The sequence below is a fragment of the Ambystoma mexicanum genome, chromosome 6q (assembly GCF_040938575.1).
Source record: "Ambystoma mexicanum isolate Mex_15411 chromosome 6q, UKY_AmexF1_1, whole genome shotgun sequence".
Classification (NCBI taxonomy): domain Eukaryota; kingdom Metazoa; phylum Chordata; class Amphibia; order Caudata; family Ambystomatidae; genus Ambystoma; species Ambystoma mexicanum.
The window spans coordinates 1,103,128,661-1,103,147,894 of NC_090937.1; the positions used below are offsets into that span (position 1 = coordinate 1,103,128,661).

The 19,234-nt window shown below is 44.6% G+C and overlaps 1 protein-coding gene across 6 annotated transcripts in view; it reads left to right on the forward strand.

Annotated features, from left to right (window-relative positions):
- USP46 (ubiquitin specific peptidase 46) overlaps positions 1-19,234 on the forward strand; it is a 427,508-nt gene that overhangs the window by 269,200 nt on the left and 139,074 nt on the right. For 2 of the 6 annotated variants that reach the window (XM_069631665.1, XM_069631661.1), the window contains 2 exons: positions 4,305-4,502; positions 16,560-16,638. In XM_069631665.1, the coding sequence (XP_069487766.1) occupies positions 4,305-4,502; positions 16,560-16,638 (277 nt within the window). Of the gene's footprint in view, positions 1-4,304; positions 4,503-16,559; positions 16,639-17,490; positions 17,834-19,234 lie in introns of those variants that run through there. The other 4 variants (XM_069631663.1, XM_069631666.1, XM_069631662.1 and 1 more) reach the window with 3 other exon arrangements.

The window sequence follows — 19,234 nt, forward strand, 5'->3', positions numbered from 1 at the left end:
ACCAAATAGATAACCAAAATGATGAGGTACCAGTGTTCAACTGCTCGGACAAATAGACTTGCGATTCATAATTCCATTTGATGCAGCATCGTGTATATCGAGTAAAGATGAGGAACCTCTGTGTTTTTACAACTGAAGCTAGATGTTATGAAGTACATACTTGTATGGACATAGTAGATGCACTAATGTACACTTGGTTTGTTTTTAATGAAACATGTTCTCCTTTTACATCATGTTTTAAAGGTTTTATAATAAAGATTTCTTTTTTCACTGGGGGTGTGGTGTGAGCCTTCCGATTGCTAGGATTTGCTTGGAACATCTTTTGACTCCTATTGGGACGTTACATACCCAATGCCTTATCACAAGTTTACTTCACTGGGGTATCACGTTTTGGACTAGATCATGGTTTAAGTGAGGTTACGATGCCTGTTTAACCCAACTAAACCCATGAAACTATGCAGGTATTGGAAGCTACACCACCTTAACTCTGAACCACCCCTTGTGCAGCTCATGAGCAAACTGGTAACATTGCTGATGACATCACATGTAAGTGATGCTAAAAGTGTGGCATGCCATCGATCGCATCACTTGAAACGAGAACATGCTGATGACATCACTGTTCACCTCATTGATGACATCACCTATTACGCAAATTACAACAACATGGGGGATACAATGTTTAAATAAAACATACTGTGGAACACTAAAGTGGTGGGACTTAGGTGCTTAATTTCGGATTTTCAGACTCATACTTGAAATATTTTTTTTTGCCTCCGATTCTAACAGTTCCGAGTCCCATAGTAATCACCTAATCAAAGAAATTCCAGTGCAGTTATATGATTTTAAACTGTTTTTAAATTGATACATTTTGAATGAAAGCCATTTTACTAAAATGCAGATTCCAACTATTTGAAAAGTAGTAACTTCGGCCTTCAGGATATGTTCAAAAGAAACCTTATGGAAACTTTCGCAAGCCCATAGTGTAAATATTTACAACATGGTGATGAAATTAAAAGGTGTGCATTGTGAAACTGTCGTTGAACCATTCCACAGAAGGATACTAACTTAAAAGCGAGGGAACAGTTCACCTAATCACTTTTTCGTTTTTCTGCAGTCTGTTCTTCAAAAGAGGGCTTAGCCCGGTGCCATGCGAAATAGTAATGCTTCGGTAAGATGACTGATAAAGGTCAATCTCGAGGTACTATAGGTACATGTTTTGGAGTACAGTAGGTTTTTAGGACAGCGCAAGGTATGCAGTCATGTACTAACACTTGCAATCTTTCTACTTGGATAGAAAACTCGAGTTTTTCTGGATCTTAATGTACATGTTAAAAGACTTGCCATATTGAAAGTGCATATTTCTTCTTTTGGCAGTAGAATGTTTCTGTAATGTGTTGAAATAAATCTGATTTTTTTCATACTGACATTTATCTTTAGGTCATATCGGTGTGCTCTACATTCACATTATGTAATTGATGTCAAAAGTAAAGTCATTAGTGTTCTTATGGGATGTGCCGCTGGGTGGCTCAGAGTTAAGGTGGCGTAACTTAGTGGCACCTCCACGTCACCACAACTGAAATGTTTTCACTGAGTTTCAAGGGTTTTGTTCGGCTATATTTCACACCACCTGCCATACAAAAGTTTTTTCTTTTGATATAGTTGATGTATGCAAAATGATCAGTGTGTTTCTAAGCTGCACATTATGGGGTTCTCCCCACTGCTTGTCTGTGGGCCACAGGGTCTATGGCCAGTGGCTACTTTGCCCAGGCATGGCCTTTGACCATGCCCCGTGATGGCAAATGGGGTACCAGGACGAGGGGGCCTGGGTAATTGAACACCTGACTATTACACTTATTGTGTAACGCACGTTACTGATTGCTTTCCACTGCAATGAGAGCCATGTTGGATCTGTCATAGATCCAAGAATTTCTGTTGTATCTATCATAGATGGTTGTCTCTAAAATATTATAAATGAGATACCAGAACAGAATTTCAAAGGGCAGCCTAATCCCAACATTGAATGGTGTGGTGTAAAAGTTCATATGCAACGCTGACAATGTTAAAAAGCTTGTTCAATGAGACACGGATTCACGGGCACTGAGCACGTTTATCACAACGATAGCATTAGCTGCACTGCGAAATACACAGCTGCCTGCCTCTTAATTTGAAAAATAATATGCTTTGTCTGCACCATTTCCTTTTTTCGTTCCATTCAAAAGCAAATTCTCGCTAACGTCTTTAACAGCACCACAATACACTGCCTCCACTTCAAAAAATGTACAATCACAGATGTACAGTATTTTTTTTTTCCGCATGAGAGCACCCCATTCTCCGTAAAACTTTTTTAGAACTGTTCAATTGGTGTGTGTGATGAAGGGGCAGTGGGGACTGTGCCAGGCAATTTTATTTCGTGAATATTTGCCAGAATCGTGCTGCAAGTAAAACGTTTTTAGCAATTGAAGGTTCGTAGAAGTTAAAGGTTCGTTGTCTTCTGTAAGCCCTATTTTCTCCTCCCCTCAAAGTTGAAATGAGTTTTATTTTATACTCTTCGCTCAGACCCGGGTCGGGGGAAGTTGGTGGTCACTCCAAATGTTAAAGGCATAGTAGTTGATTAAGGGATGATCCATGCAACATGCTTGGAGCTATTTTTCAAAAGCAGGAATAATTCCAAGGGCCCTGTTGAGCTATTGGTCCATGAACATTTGCAATGCCTTTTAAGCATGCAGAACTGGGGCAAAAACAGAATTCCCAAATTATCAGCACATGCCTAGTATGGCTTTCTTTTTAAAAGAGAAGGGCATTGCAAATATCATCAAACCAGCCATTCCAGTTATTGCTGGAAGTGAAAAGAATGTGCATGCCAGGCAATTAATCTCCTGGGCTATGCATGGCACCAGTGTAACCTGCTCAGCGTATGGAAGGAACTGAATAATCCTTGGGTCAGAACAACTGGCTGCTACTAGATTTGATTGCCACTTTTGATGAACCTTTCTGAATTCCCTACAAACGCAGATGTCTACCTCTGTTAAACCACTCCTATAGAATGAAACTGGGCAAGATGATATGCACAATGTCTCAAAGTTGTGCTTCCTCTCATTCTGTACATTTCAGTGTGCCATTGCAAGATGACTTATCGTATTGCTTGAATCCGGTTGGGGTTTTGACAAAAGTGGCAGTCTCCAACATGTTCAAGATAGGATGAAAAGCAACAGGCTAGCAGGGAGTTTATGCGCAATAGAGATTTTGCCCAGTGTTCACATCTGGCAGAAGGACTTCCCTCTGTGTGACCCCCACATTAGATATTGACTTCCCCTGGCGTAATTTTCTAAAACCTGGCACTCTCATTTATTCCTAATGTGGATGCTGTGCTGAACCACTTTGTTCCTGGGGGACAGACAGCCACACCCAGATTGCCTAGTATCTTTTTCTAGAAATAGGACTTCATTGGTCACAAATGTCCAGGTCGCAGGTTGGACTATTGTGATGCTTTTTGCTTCTACATTCCTCACCTGCAAATATGAAAAACATGCTCCAAATATGTAGTCAAACATGTGAATTGCGTGATATGCTGAATAAAGTAAAGCGTGCTAGTCTTGCCCTCACAGACTTGCAATGCTTTGACATCAAAGGCTGTAAATTGATGTTATTTGGCCTTCACCTTTCAATATTGTTACCTCCTACTTTCCTTTTAGTCTCTTGTATATTGTGTGACTTTACAAAAATGAGTGCTGTGAAGCTGCAATGACGGCATCTTATAAACAATACCGATTGTGCAGTATTTTATGCAATATCATGTTTGTCCAATCCACATGCAGCATTAAATATATATATATATATATTTTGGGCCACATAGATATCTGAAAAGAGCTAAGCCCCCCAGACTGCCCTTCGGAGCTAGTTTCAGTGATAAGGCCTATATGAAGTAACTGAGCATCCTGTGTGTACCAAAGAAATGGTTGCAAGTAAGCTGTAGTGGAGGGGTCGTCGAAGAAGGAAAATGCAAGTAGCAGGTGCATTGAAAAGGTGTGCGTTAGATAACCGTACATATTGAGCAGATTAGAGAAGCAATAGCTTCAGAAGAATGAAAGGAGTCTCAACTGGTAAGATCATTGTTGTTTGGAGGCAGTCATTTGAGGACAAGTACTCCCTTTTGGATCAATTGAGTTGTTAGTATTTATGGACCGACTAGATGAAGTGGCAGATTGGGAAAGAGGTTTAGTCTATACAGGCCATACTTATGATATACACTGTGAATCTTAGTTCATATACAAATTGCAATAACCACATATTTAATGATTCCACAGAATGCGAGTAAAAAAGTTGCCAATGATTCTTGCGTTACATCTCAAGAGGTTCAAGTACATGGAGCAGCTTCACAGGTACACCAAGCTCTCGTATCGTGTGGTCTTTCCCTTGGAACTACGTCTGTTCAACACATCCAGTGACGCTGTTAATTTGGATCGCATGTATGACTTGGTGGCTGTTGTTGTTCACTGTGGCAGGTATTGTGCAGCGATCGTTAAATACTCATTAACATTATATGTTGGTTTTTACAAAGTATTTGACATCGTTCATAAAATGTGGCTGAGTGAGAGTTATCTGAGATATACACCAGCATATTACTAGTTTATGATTAGAAATGTAATTTTCTGACTCATCCTGACAGTCCTTCATTAAATGCATGTAAACATTACGACTAGATCGTTTGGCACTCAGCTAATGATATATAATAACTCATTTATAACGCGCCTGTACACAAGTGTTTCACAAGTATACACGAGTATAATACAAATATGTCAGACACATCTGTGTGTAGATGTATATAGGTTTAAAGAGCGTTGACCCTACTTCTCACCAGGTCACCCATTTTGTTGTGGTGCCTCTTTTTGGGTAACCTGTGTTAGCACGTGCTGAGATTTTCTTCTATTCCCCCTTCACATCCTCTATGCCTATGCTGACGATTCTCCCTAAACCACAACCTAGCCCCTCCTTGGCATACACACCCGTTTGCCTTACTGAACCACCACGCCAGTCCTTGGCATCCTCTGGTAGCACCAAACCCAATTGGTGTGCATGACCTAATCCCCTTTCTTACAGAAGACCTGATTTTGAATCCCTTGTATAGACACCTGGTTTAACCTATTGCTTCGACCTTGATACCTTGTCTCTTTACTCACCGGTTTCTGCCCGCTAATAATAAAGGCACAACCGCTGAGCACATTAACCACCCATCTTTCTTGGCCAACTGTATAACATCTGTCTTTTCTCTGGCACTTTAGTAGATATTTCCCCCAGTCATCTGAGGTTGCTGCAATTTGCTCACTCTAAGGAAGTCCTCTCATACACATGCAATGCATACCATAGCAATTGCTTGACCTTTATTCTTCGACCACAGGACCTACCTTTCTTTTGGCACTTTCAACTAAGGCTCCCTTCTCAGCCACCGCCCCGTTTGCCTCACACATGCATATCCTGTCCCTTCGCCCTTCCTTCCTCGGTTCTGACGTGCTCTTGGCTGCCTGCAAACACTTTTTCAGGCCTCCAGTTATTGAAATTGCGATGAATGTAAGTGATTTCTTAAAGAGTGTAGTTGCAAAACCAAACAGGCTATCTTAAATGCCAAACAAAATGTCTTTGCTATCTTTATTGGTTAAAAATGAAGTATCAGCTTCATGCCCCCAAGGATGGCCCTAGGACTGAAATGTATTGCGCTCCCCTCATTGTATTGGAGCCTGAAAGGATTATGGATGATGCTTTAATTCATTCATTTTTTTATTGGTATTGGTTATGCCTTAAAGTTGTCATCCCTCTGATTACCACTGAGGTTTCTTCTATTTTATTCCCTAGATTAATAAAGCCTCTCTGTTTGAATCTGAACTACTGACCATTGTTAGGCTTTTGCAAGTTTCTACTAGTAAATGCCACTTTCAATCATTTGGGAAGGTCAGTACACATAACAGAGTGCACAGAGTCCACACATCACCCAGGGCTATTTCAATGTATGCACCACAGCTTTTCATTTATAAGTATATGCCAAAGGTTATAAAACAGTTTCCACTTATATACATTGGATGCATGTAACCCCTGCCAATGTACAGAACTCCTATGCTTCCACAGAAGCTAGGTGTGTGCTCCATAAACACCCAAAATAATGAGATAGTTCTCATCTTCTCTGATTCTTTAATATGATACATGCACATCTATGTCCAACATTGCCAATAATGAACTATATTCCTTGAACTTGACATGCTTTTGCAATATACTTCTTTGTAACTGCCATTTCCCAGTCTACTGCCCTGGGAGGTTCGGAAGTGCTTCAGTGTTCTCGGTGTGTTGTTTGGTCCCAGTAGTTTTGAGAATTACCATTGTAATCTTCCAGGATCCCAAATATAGTTGTCGAAGGTGGGCTTACCTGTGTTTCTTCATAAAGTACTAAGACATGGTCAGACGCCTAGTGCTAGTATTTTCTTACTGCCGCACAGTTCTTCCAACTGTGGAAATGTCCCCTCACCATGGGTACCAAATCACTCAATTTTGCTAAGGGTGCAGTGAACGTGGTGCAGGAACGAGGACTGTTTCTTCAGTATAGTTCTACTTTAGGTATTCCATGTTGTTCGCTTCTTGAGTAGTTTTGCACCTTGAGACCATCCCATATCTTTGTGGTACTGAGTGGAGGGTAGCGGTCGGTGCAGGACTAGAAACGTAAGACAACCAAGTCCTTTCAGGTATATTGTTGGGAGCCTGCATCAACATCGTAGAGATGCAAAAGAATGAACCATGACATTTTTGGGACTAACAATCTTCACACACTAAATCACTCCCACATCCTTTACCAACAGTGCAGCAGCTATACTCTTCTCAGCCAATCCATGTGTAATCTCTGCCCCCAATAGCGTTGCTTTTTATCCCCACAACCGCACTGTGCAATGTCGACCACACTATGCTTAACTCATATGTCTGCATCTCCACTCTCTGGCCAAGCTCTGCACCCCACGGCCTCCCTCTACACATGCTCATACAGCTCATCTGCAAGCCAGAGGTGCAGAATATTTATGCACTGGGTGCAGAGACAAGGGATGCAAAGGGAGGGAATCGTGACACGCCATAGCTTTTCTGTGAAGAATGATAGGCCATAAGATCATTGGCTGCTATGCCTTCTGCTGGGTGCAGTCTTTGGATGGTTCAAAGTTGCATGGTAGACCTTGGGTCTCCCCATTCAGGCAACCATGATGAAGGGAGGATGCATTGTATTCCGCCCCTGCCAACCTTATTAAATGGAGAATGCAAGCTTTTTTTCTGGGCTGCCTGAAGGGACAAACTAAGTATGCCTGTCTGCACTTAAGTGCCTGAATCTCCAGGGCCTACTGCTCATTTGGAGCCCTGATTTTGGTATTCAAATGTGCTGTGTAGATTACTTTATCCTCTGCGTGAGACTATTTCTTCGACCAACTTCCCATCTTATATGGTATAATACTAGGATGATCCTTAGAAAGTGACCAGGACTTGCTGCTTTTATGTTACAATTAGATATGGTGTTATATATGTTACAACTATTAAAATTGTATCTGGTCAAAGTTACTTCTTGGGGTACAATGCCCGTCTGACCTGCCCGTCTGACCCTCACGAATTAGATGTTAATTTTTGCCAGCCGTGATCTTTTTGACATATATATTTTTTACATCCAGAATAAGATCCACAACGAAATCTGCCTAGAAATGCTGGAAACCCCACCAAAATATTCTGAGATTAGAATCCATCCAGCCACCTAAGGGTTATTTGCAAAATATACTGGCGTAATCCACTAGCTGGCAGACCCATATATTAGTAAGACCCTTCCCTCTCTCACTCGCTCTTCTCCCCTCTGCCTTGAAGCAGGTAGACTAGACATTGATGACTGAAGAATAACACGTTTTGGTCTGACCTTCGTCTTTGGTCTCTTTGTTTCTTACTGTTTAAAAATGCTAGTCTCCGTCTTGGACTGCTCATTCCCTGCAATTGTGTCAGTCAACACATTAGAAAAAGTCGTAATGACATGAGAATGCCAGATTATTTTTATTCATGGTGTATTTTCGGAACAACAAATGTATTGCTGTGTCCTTCTGCTGTGGTAGGCTTTGAAATCTGTACCTTTTTTGGTACCATTTCTGGTGCCCTTGTCAGTGGCAGCTGCCTGATCAGTCGGAGAATGTTTTTAGCCTACTATTAGCCTGACTCATTCATGAAATGCAGAGGTTTTTACAAATCTCCATTAATTCAGCAAAGACCACACCTTTAAATACAGTGTTCCATCTATTCTCCAGCATTGGATCTTTCATGGATTCACATGCTTAGAATATTCCCCGTCGTCAGGCTGGGAATCCCCGGTACATTATATAGACCCTTTCCCGTAGGAAAACTTTTTCGACGCTTATGCGTCCTATCCACCTCGTTTTGTATCATGCGTGCCCGCGCCGTCAGGGCGTCATGATATAAATACAGGCCCCGCCCCCGCGCTCCCTCAGATTTCAACCGTCTTTCAAAGTAGTGGGATCCTCGTGTTTTACTACTAGTGAAAACTAGGTTGTTTTGTCTGTTTCGCTTCGGCGAAGTTCAAATTCCGGAGAATTATGTCTGGAAAAGCGTTATTTCGCCCGTGTGCAACCTGTGGCCTCAAAAAGGTTTATGAAGGAGATGGCCACATGGACTGTATCTACTGTCTCCACCCGCACCACTTGGCGGATACATGTGAAATTTGTCAGGGTTTCTCCCAAAAAACCCTTAAGGACCGAAAAAGAAGGCTGGTCGACTGGCTTAATGACGGAGCAGGGGCCTACCCGGCTTCGGAAGTTGGCTCCACGGCCTCCAGGAGTAAGTCGGAACCCCCATCGAAGAAGGTATGGCCAGCTGAAATGCGCTCTGAGGACAAGCATAAGAGGAAACAGGATGGATCTTCCTCATCACATAAAAAGTCCTCCTCCTCCTCCTCCTCCTCATCATCTAAGGCTGAGAGGCTAGCGCTGTCAAAATCCTCCTCAGGGGACCGTCCCAGGTCTTCCATGAGTCGGGAAGCCTCAGCCGGGAAGTCGGCGTCCAAATCGACGACGAAGTCTAAGGGCTCGACGACGACGACGACTTGCTCGTCGACCGCGGTGTCATTGACGATGCCTATTACCGTTCAAGCAGCAGCGGTGGGGATTCCCCCGTCGACGGAGACTCAGTCCATGGCTTGGCTGCCCGAGGTCTATGACCCGATCCCCCCGGAGGTCTTAATGCAGCCAGACACGGCCGGCTCGGCGGAAGGAGAAGGTGATCTGGTTCTGCAGCCATCGGATTTAGGCTTACGGCCTTCGACGGCGACGAGTGCGAACGGGGGTATGGTACCGATATCGTCCACGTTATTGACTCCCCAGACGGTTTTGTCTCTGGATGTGCTTAATACTCTTCAGAAGCTCCTGCAGCGGCTGGATACGCAGTTCCCTCAGCCCGGGACGTCATCGTCACTTTTGTCAGTACCTTCCGTCGACGAGCAAACTTGTACGGCTCGATCGACGACGAAACGCCCATCGGCTCCCCAGGCAGTAAAAGATCATCCTCGAGCACAGGAGGAGGGTGAGTTGTCGGAGTCCGATTCTGTACTGGGTGACTCAGGGTCAGACATCTCCCTGTCACCTTCGAGGGACCCAACATGGAATTCGGATGTAGAGGTAGAGTCTACGAGGAGCCAGTCACAGCCATCTCCCCCGGATGACGTGGGAGCCTTCCATGCAATGATGGGGAAAGCTTGTTCCGAATTCGGCTTGATTCCGGAGGAGCAGAAGAAAGACTGTTTCCTTTTTGACCATATGGGTCAAAGGAGAAAATCGGTATTTGCCATTCCAATCCTGGACCACGTGTGGCAAGAAGGTCTCAAGACGATGCGCCATCCGTTCTCGGAGCCCGCCATAAAGGGACGGATCGAAAAAAAGTTTAAAGCTCCGGAATCCACTCCAAAATGTCTAACATCACAGCCTCTGTCTGACTCGGTGGTGTCGGCGGCAGCGGCTAGGAAGGCCAGGGTCCAGCAAAAATGTTCAACGCCACCTGAGAGCGAGGCTAGGAGACAGGACGCCTTTGGAAAGAAGGTGCTCTCGGTCGGAGCGACGACAGTAAGAGCAGCCAATTCCTTAGCGATCGTGTCACGATATGATAGGGAAATGTGGCACAAACTAGCCCCTATCCTAGAACACCTGCCAGACGAACACCGGAAAGCAGTTACTGGTGCGGGATGGCGAAGAGGCCTCGAACCACGCTATCAATATCGCAGTTGACCTAGCAGAATCTGGATTCAAACAAATCAACCATGGAGTAGTGCTTCGTCGGCAAGCGTGGCTCAAATGTACTACTTTCCGTCCTGAAGTACAGTACAAAGTCCTTGACATGCCATGCGAAGGGGAACACCTGTTTGGCGAAAAGGTTGATGAGGCGCTGAAAGGGATGAAAGAAGACACGGATACTGCTAGGTCCCTCGGCGCCCTTCAAACGGGTAGACATTTTTGTTCTTTTCGCCCCTTCAGGGGTGTTTCTGGAAACTCCCGCTTTGGAGCCTCGAGGGACCGTGGATTCAACAGGCCCTCTTACTCGTCACAAGGGTTCAGACGAGCTTCCCAGTCGGCACCTAGAAGCAGGGATTATCAAGCCTCCAGACGGCGAGGCTCAGGTCCGTCGTCAACGAAGACCAAGCAAACCAGCAACCAATGACGGCCTTCGGAACGTCCTGGGGGGGTCGAGTCTCTCATCACTTCGACCGATGGAAATGCATCACCACAGATCGATGGGTCCTAGACACGATTCGCATGGGTCATGCACTGCAATTCAAAGACAAGCCTCCGCGTCTTCCTCCTTTATTCTCGACACAGCCCCACCTCCGAATCCTACGACAAGAGGCGGCACTTATGTTGCAAAAAGGGGCGGTAGAGAGAGTTCCTGTAGCACAGGAAGGACAAGGAGTTTATTCCAGGTTCTTTGTTGTAAAAAAGCTAAACGGCAAATGGAGGCCCATTCTCGACCTGAGGGTACTCAACAAGTGGCTAAAGAGCCTAAAATTCAAAATGCTAAAGCTCCAAGAGGTTATCAGGTCGGTGCAACCCATGGATTATCTATCATCACTAGACCTTCAAGATGCTTATTTTCACATTCCAATACGCCCACGACACAGGAGATATTTAAGATTCGTCGTCGGGAGAAAGCATTTTCAGTTCAAGGTCCTCCCGTTCGGGCTCAAGTCCTCCCCCAGGACGTTCACCAAGTGCTTGGCCCCTATAGCGGCCCATTTAAGGAAGGACGGTCATCATGTCTATCCATATCTAGACGACTGGCTGGTCAGGGGTTCATCCAAGGAACAAACACGAGACACTCTACGAGCCACAATGTCCCTCTTACAGGAACTGGGCTTCGCAATAAACTTCAACAAGTCCTCCGTAGAGCCTTCGAGGACCTTGGTCTTCCTAGGAGCGGAGTTTCATACACACACAAGCTTGGTGAGACCATCCAGCGAAAGAATTCAGAAACTTCAAAACAAGGCGTCGGAATGGAGAGGTGGTACCAAGGTCTCGGTGCGCAAGTACATGTCCCTGCTAGGGACCATGTCGTCCTGCATTCCGCTAATAAACAACTGCCGTCTGTTTATGAGACCTTGCCAGGAATTTCTAGCGGACTGTTGGGCGCAGAGCCGAGGTCGCTGGTCCGACAGACTGGTCGTCGACGAACAACTAGTTCAAGCACTCGGCTGGTGGAGAGTGTCTACTCATCTAACGAAAGGGATGCCTCTACTGGAACCAGAGTTCCAAAAGACGGTGGTGACGGATGCATCGCTGAGCGGATGGGGAGCTCATCTGGATACGTTACAGGTACAAGGCCAGTGGTCCTTGCAGGAGTCCTCCCTGCATATCAACCTGCTAGAACTGAGAGCAGTGCGATGGGCTCTAAAATCTTTTCTTCCGCAACTGAGGGACTCAGTGGTGCGTGTCATGACGGACAACACCACTACGATGTTCTACTTGAGAAAACAAGGAGGGACACGTTCCAGGTCCCTATCGACGGAGGCACAGAAAATCTGGCATTGGGCCCTACAACACAACATGCAAATCTTAGCGTTCCACCTACCAGGCGTGAGAAACGTGGAAGCCGATGCCCTCAGCAGAGAAATGAACGAAGTTCACGAGTGGGTACTGAACGACCAACAACTACAACAAGTATTCAAGAAATGGGGACACCCGTCCATAGACCTGTTTGCAACGAAGAACAACAAAAAATGCCATCAGTACGCAAGCAGATGGCCTCAGAAGGGCTCTCTGGGCGATGCGTTCTCCTTCCCATGGACGAACAAATTCATGTACGCATTCCCTCCATTTCCCCTGGTCCGGAGGACATTGCAATGGATCCTCGGGTACCCATGTCGTGTAATTCTGGTGGCCCCATACTGGGCCAGACAGGTGTGGTTTTCAGACCTGCTACACTTAGCGGCGGCGGAACCGATGAGATTCAAGAAGACCCCCGACCTTCTGTCTCGACAGGACGGTGTTGTTTGGCATCACGACCCGGACAGCCTCCAGTTGACAGCCTGGCTCCTCACTTCGCCGAATTTGGTCGGCTAACGATTCCGGAGGACTGTCGGCGTATCCTACAAGCGGCAAAAGCACCTTCCACAAACGCCTCATACGCGTACAAATGGAAAAGTTTCTGTCAATGGTGTGAGGATCAACCAGGCTTGGCCCCGCAATCGATTAAGCCAGAACAGCTCCTTCCATACTTGCTGCTCTTAGCTCAAAAGGGCCTGTCGGTATCTTCAATAAAAGTACACCTAGCAGCCATTATCAGGTTTACTCGTCGACGGCACTCGGCACCTTTGTTCAGCGACCGCCTGATTAAGCACTTCCTTAAAGGCCTCTTTCGGAGTTTCCCTCCAGAGAAGAAATTTCCGCCGGAGTGGAGCCTCAATCTGGTCTTAACATCTCTTATGAAGCCTCCTTTTGAGCCAATGTCATCATCGTCTCTAAAGTTTCTGTCGTGGAAATTGGCCTTCCTGGTGGCCATCACTTCAGCACGACGTATTTCAGAAGTTCAGGCTCTAATGGTAGACCCACCATACTTACGATTTTTCAAGAACAAGGTAGTCCTAGCCACTAACCCGCAGTTTATACCAAAAGCTCCTTCGGTGTTCCATAAACACTCCTCTATTGTGTTGCCTACGTTTTTTCCGGAGCCATGCTCGGGAGCGGAGCGCATGCTACACACATTGGATGTAAAAAGGGCTCTTAAGTTTTATCTCCATCGTACGCAACCGTTCAGAGAAACGAGACAGCTGTTCGTGGCCTATGGTTTGGGTGCTAAAGGAAAAGCCATTTCGAAGCAAGGACTGTCAAGATGGGTGTCATCTACCATTTCGTACTGCCATTCTAGGGCAGGAAAGCCTCTTCTACGACGGCCAAGAGCTCACTCAACTAGAGCAGCGGCATCGTTGACGGCACTGTGGGCCGGAGTCCCTCTGGGGGACATTTGCATGGCGGCTACCTGGGCGGCTACGCACACCTTTACCCGCCATTACTGCCTGTCGCAGCAACATGCCGAAGATACCCGGATGGGACAGGCGGTGCTTCGACACCTATTCCAGTAAGGTAAGCCCCGGCTGAGGGGTTGCATCCTATGGAATTTATGACTGTATGTGGTTCGTTTTCCTGTGTTAATGATTACTGATGTATACATGATCATAGGGAACGGGCTTTGTGAGCAATGTATATGGGTTTGCATGCACGCCTCCTCTTTGGGGGTGGTACTGCTGTGTAATCTATTCTAAGCATGTGAATCCATGAAAGATCCAATGCTGGAGAAGGGAATAGTTTCTTACCTGTAACTCCATTTCTCCAGCATTGGTATCTTTCATGGATTCACATGCGCCCACCTGCCTCCCCTGAACATGCAAACCGGTTCCCCCACTACTTTGGGGGCCGAAATCTGAGGGAGCGCGGGGGCGGGCCTGTATTTATATCATGACGCCCTGACGGCGCGGGCACGCATGATACAAAACGAGGTGGATAGGACGCATAAGCGTCGAAAAAGTTTTCCTACGGGAAAGGGTCTATATAATGTACAGGGGATTCCCAGCCTGACGACGGGGAATATTCTAAGCATGTGAATCCATGAAAGATACCAATGCTGGAGAAATGGAGTTACAGGTAAGAAACTATTCCCTTATACTTTCCTTCCATTGTCCTTCCATCATGCTTCTCACCAACAATATTTTCCTTCAGTGAGCGTTACTACGCCTGACGTGAGTTTAGGTTTGGAGTTGATGAGAGCTGGTTTTGCTGCACATTTGGACTGTTGGTTTCCTAGACAATGTTCTTACTTTTGGGTTCAACTACGCTTCCGTGGCATTCTCTGTATCAGTGTTGGCTTTGCTCAGGAGTGTCGATAAAGTGTCTTCCCACAAGCAGATGTGTGCTATCTCTTTTCTTTTGGTCACTTGAATGTTCTAGAAGGATGTTTTGTTTTACTTGCTTCATTTTCTCTTTTATGTTGATTTGAGGAAGGACCACTAATGAGCTGGCCCAACCTTTACCAATCTGGTGGCAGCTAGACAGTGAATACCTAAAGGATGATGTTGATGAGTGAGAAGGACTCCGTTTGCCCACATGGACTAGTTTAAGTTTATGGTGCCTGCTGGGAAACCTCTAAATGTCAGTTCCTTATATTGTGTGAGGTGCCCCTAAAATGCCCTCTCCTAGAGTGACAACCTTCTAATATAGTGTGCATAGGGTTGTTTTGTGCCCAGCCGTACTCCAGGGCAAGCTGGATTATCAATAGTATCTGGATGTGACTGTTACCCCAGGCCCTGAACATGAAGCATGACCCACGATAGGTTGGTCCAGATGGCGCATTGGGAGGAGTATTGATGCACATACCTAGTCTTAGTATTTGCCTGGGGGTTGATTCATAGGGTGGTTTGGCCAATGGGCTCTTGCTCCTGCAGACACCAAAGCAGCTGAGAAAGGAATAATTTCTATAAGGCTAGGGATGAAGGGAGAAATGGCTGTGGTTGAGGTAACCATCGAAAGGTGTATGTAGCTGGATGTTTGTCCTGACTCTATTGTGTTAGTGCTACGCAGTTAGTCTTTGACGCTTTTAACTGTCAATTAGTTTTAAGTGCATCCTCATCACTTACGGACCAGATGTCTAAAGTCTGCTTCCTAAACCTGCAAGGTATTAGCAAAGCCAAATTCTGGCATTTTCTTTCAAAAGAAGCCTGGTTTTCAAGGCTTCCGCATCTCTAATTACCAGGCAAATGTCTTATGATCCCTAGCTGATTAATTCAAGATCTATTATCCTAGTATCAAGAAAAATCAAATCAAATATAAACGAGTTATTGCCACAGTAGTTTTCACCCTTTTTCCTTGTTCACCATGTCCTTTTCAACCTCCTCCTTGGTCTTCATTTCATACTCCAGTTCTGGTTTGTCCCCCAGATTATTCATCCTCTCCTCATTTGTTCCTACTCCTCCCCGCCGTCCAGAATCACTGAAACCTCACGTCAAGGGCAATCGGAACTTCCTTCATGCGCTGTAAGTAGTCCTGCACCTTGTTTCTGTCTCCCATTTCCCTCCCTTTTAGAAGTCATCTGGGCACAATAAAGCTACCTCGCCCACAATTTACCCCGTCCAAAAACAGTATTTGCCAAGTTCACGATTCTGCCCACTATTTCAGGAAAGTGGGGGGGTCCCAAAGTGACACTGTTATGATTTCGGCCAATGTCATTAAAAAAAGATTCAAATGCATACTAGACTCTGCCACAAGCTATTTGATTTCAATTGTTGTATCATTTTCAGAATTTCATCAACATTTGTAAAATGCTTGATTCTCCAGAATTGTGGCTTTTGTTTTTCAGAGAACCTGCTTGTCTATCCTAATCTTCCTATCCTTTACTTAAAACATATTTTAACTTCTTTTTTCAACTCCCATCTTTCCAAACGTTGAACCATGTAAGGTGCTCTGAGACCCTCGTGGTTGGGCCAGCGCTAAATAAAATTAAAATATTAAAATTACTTGCGGAACTTCACCCCATGGCAATGTGACACTGGAAAAAGAGGCATTAGAACTTCATAAATTCTTAAAATATGCAACGTACGTGTTATAGTGCCCTAAAAAAGGCGTTTGCATTTCACTTCGAGACTTGGTATTCTGAAGGGTCTGTATGTACCAGAAATCCTTCAAACTAGATCATTTGCTCATGTAGTTTATAGCTTCGTTCCAAATGTATTCAAAGCAACGTAGGAGGCAGGTAATTTCTCTAGCACTGCAAGAGTCTTTTTTTTTTCTAAAAATAAAACGTTTAGTTAGTGATAGGATTTCATGTTACTAGTGCTTATCTTATTGACCTTGATTTTTCCATGTCCTGCATTTGGTGATAAAATGTGCCTTAATGCTTCAATGCGCATTTGCCATATCCTTCCTTACATGGTCTCCAGCGCTTGCTTTTGGGACTCTGACCTTTGCGTTGCTGTATTAACATGGTTATGCGAGTCATTAATGTCTTTTGTTTCTTTCCAGTGGACCAAATCGTGGCCATTACATAACCATTGTGAAAAGTCATGGGTTTTGGCTTTTGTTCGATGATGACATTGTAGAGGTCAGTCTTTCTTATTATCTTTCTTCAAACATGTTGTTTTTGTACATTCACTTTTCTGAGGATGGTCCCATTTGCAGGATGTTCAGTGTCAGAGAGGAGGGCTGTGGCAATTGTAAGGCAATTTTAGGTGACCCCACCACCCCCACCAAGTAGTCACCATGCTGGTGCCTTTTTATTCTAAAAGCATCAGATGTGGCAACATTTTAAGGCCGGCAGCATAAATCCCCACGCTGGACTTGGCTGGAGGTGGGATTTGGAGTAGGTTTTTTTTCCATTTGAGTAATTCCTTGAGCTAAGTGAACGTTTCCAGGGCATTCATGGATTTTCTTTTTGGAAAGTTCACCTTGTAATTTTCAAATAATGGACCAGGATAGGCTTCAACTATGATTTGCGTGCAAGAGACTCATTCATAGCTGCCCAGTTGCCCAATGCGTGACAAATCCCTTTTTTTTTACTTTGCATACTGGGATTTGTAGTTGTAAGAGGGCTTTTTGGGGTAGATGGTAGTTTAGTTTGAGTCCCAGCCACAAGTGTTTCCAAACTTGGTGCAAAACTAAGTTTTCTATGAAGAGTTGAAATGTGACGCTCATGAATGCCTTTGGAATAGTGAACAAAAGCCTTTTGTGCTCATACAAGGAATTTTACTCCAAGGAGTCCCTTGCACATGTTCAATGTTCCTAATTCACAAATAATTGCTCTTTCTGGCTCGTGTATTTGGAGTTGAATGAATCTGATGAACTGCCTGTCATTTTACAAAAATGCCATTTTATAGCAAATAACCTGTTTTGCACTTGCAGTACTTTAACTAATAGCATAATTCTTTGTGAATCTTGCTCTTTGTGCTTCATGTAGGAACACGTCAGTTCTCTGTATTAAGAGACCATGATGATGACTGATCGTGCCTAGATGTTTGAATCCTGGGCAGGAGGCCCTGTGCTAAAACACCAGACTCCCCAACTGTTGATGAAAGTTCAGTATGTTGGTTGAAAGGAAGACCACTGCATGAATAGATCATGGTGATGGGTAAATGTGGTGATCCTGTGGGTCTTAAAAATATTCATGTAGTGACGTGCGTGACCTGTGTATATTTAGGTTGTGCTTTCAGCAAAAACCTTTATGGCTGGCAATTCTAATTGGTGACAATTTACCCACAGTATTTATAAAGCAATTCAATAAACACATGTTTGTTCCAGAATGCCCTTCTTCATTACTTATCATTTCAACTCATTGTCTGTAGATATGGCTAGGCAGAGCTAGGCTTTATCTGTGCGTTGATCGGTAGCAGCTAAGAGCGGCTCTTGGCTTTTTGGCATCACCCAATAAGCAGGATCTACCTTTTTGGAAACGAGGAGCAAGCATTCTCCATCTCTCTTCCAGGCAAGATGCAAACAAGACCATTGTGTTCCTTATATGACCCTTTGGGTTTTCAATCTCTTTTAGATATGTACTAATGCGTCTTTGTACACATTTCCAAATACACAGAGTTGATTTATAATTGGTATTTGTGTATGGCATCTGCTGATCTGGTGAGTCGAACTTTGCTCCTGGTAGCTGTTGTCCTTAAGCTAACAAGTCTTGTCTAGGCTCCAAGCAGGAGTTAAGTTGCTCTGACCAGTTGTATTCACTGTTAGGAATGTAATGTAATGGTAATTTATTCTGTGCCAGTTACCACTGTAGTGGTCTCCGAAGTCTTCATCAAGAGTGTATAAGGGACACACTCTTGGGATGACTACATCTGAAGATTGGTAAAGGATCATTTGTCCTTGGATTCCGGGGTCTTGCGGCTGGTGTATTTGGTGAGAGGTGTCTGAGAAAATGAAGTGACCATGGTGTGCCAGTAGTTGGTTTCCGGTTTAGACAGGTCTATGTATTTCATTAAGGTACAAGTCAAAGGTGAGTGGTTGTGTGATGGATTTGGATGTGCTCAAGCAGACCCTTTTACTATGGAAGCCACTTAACATTTGGGTTGCCTACATGTATCCCAGATCCAGCAACTAGACTGTTAAAACCTGGAATTGTCGTGGCTAATACTAGGAACTGCCATTGCTTATCTGAGTCGAGCAGGTAAATTGGGTGGGGGGGCGTAGAAAAGGGAGAATGGGAGATGCAAGGGGCATGTTTTCTTCTCCCAAACCTGCTTGACAGTCTGCAGGGTATGGCTTGAGGAATCGATGGCTAGAAAATTAATGTGTCAGAGCCCCACTCATGACAGTGCAAAAACAATGTATAGCATGACTAGGTTTTAATGAGCGAATGTTCGCTAAACACCTAGGCCAAGACTCAAATTTTGCTGTGGAGGTTCTGCGAGCTAGCATGCTCTCGATAAATCGAGAGACTATCCCTCTTCATCGATGAAAACGCTGATACAAGGCAGCGCCATAATCTGTGCAAGAAATATGAGCATCTGACCTGATAGCAATGTGGTCACCAACTCCTCGCAAGAGAGAACAGTAGCTTTATCCCGGGCCCCTCGGCAGTATAGTGTGCTTGCTAGTGCGGAAATGGGCAATGGTAGTGCTAGATTCTGGTGAAATATTGGAAAGCAGATGCTAAAATAACCCCGATTTCACTTTCCTTAGCGGGGCATCCCATTGCT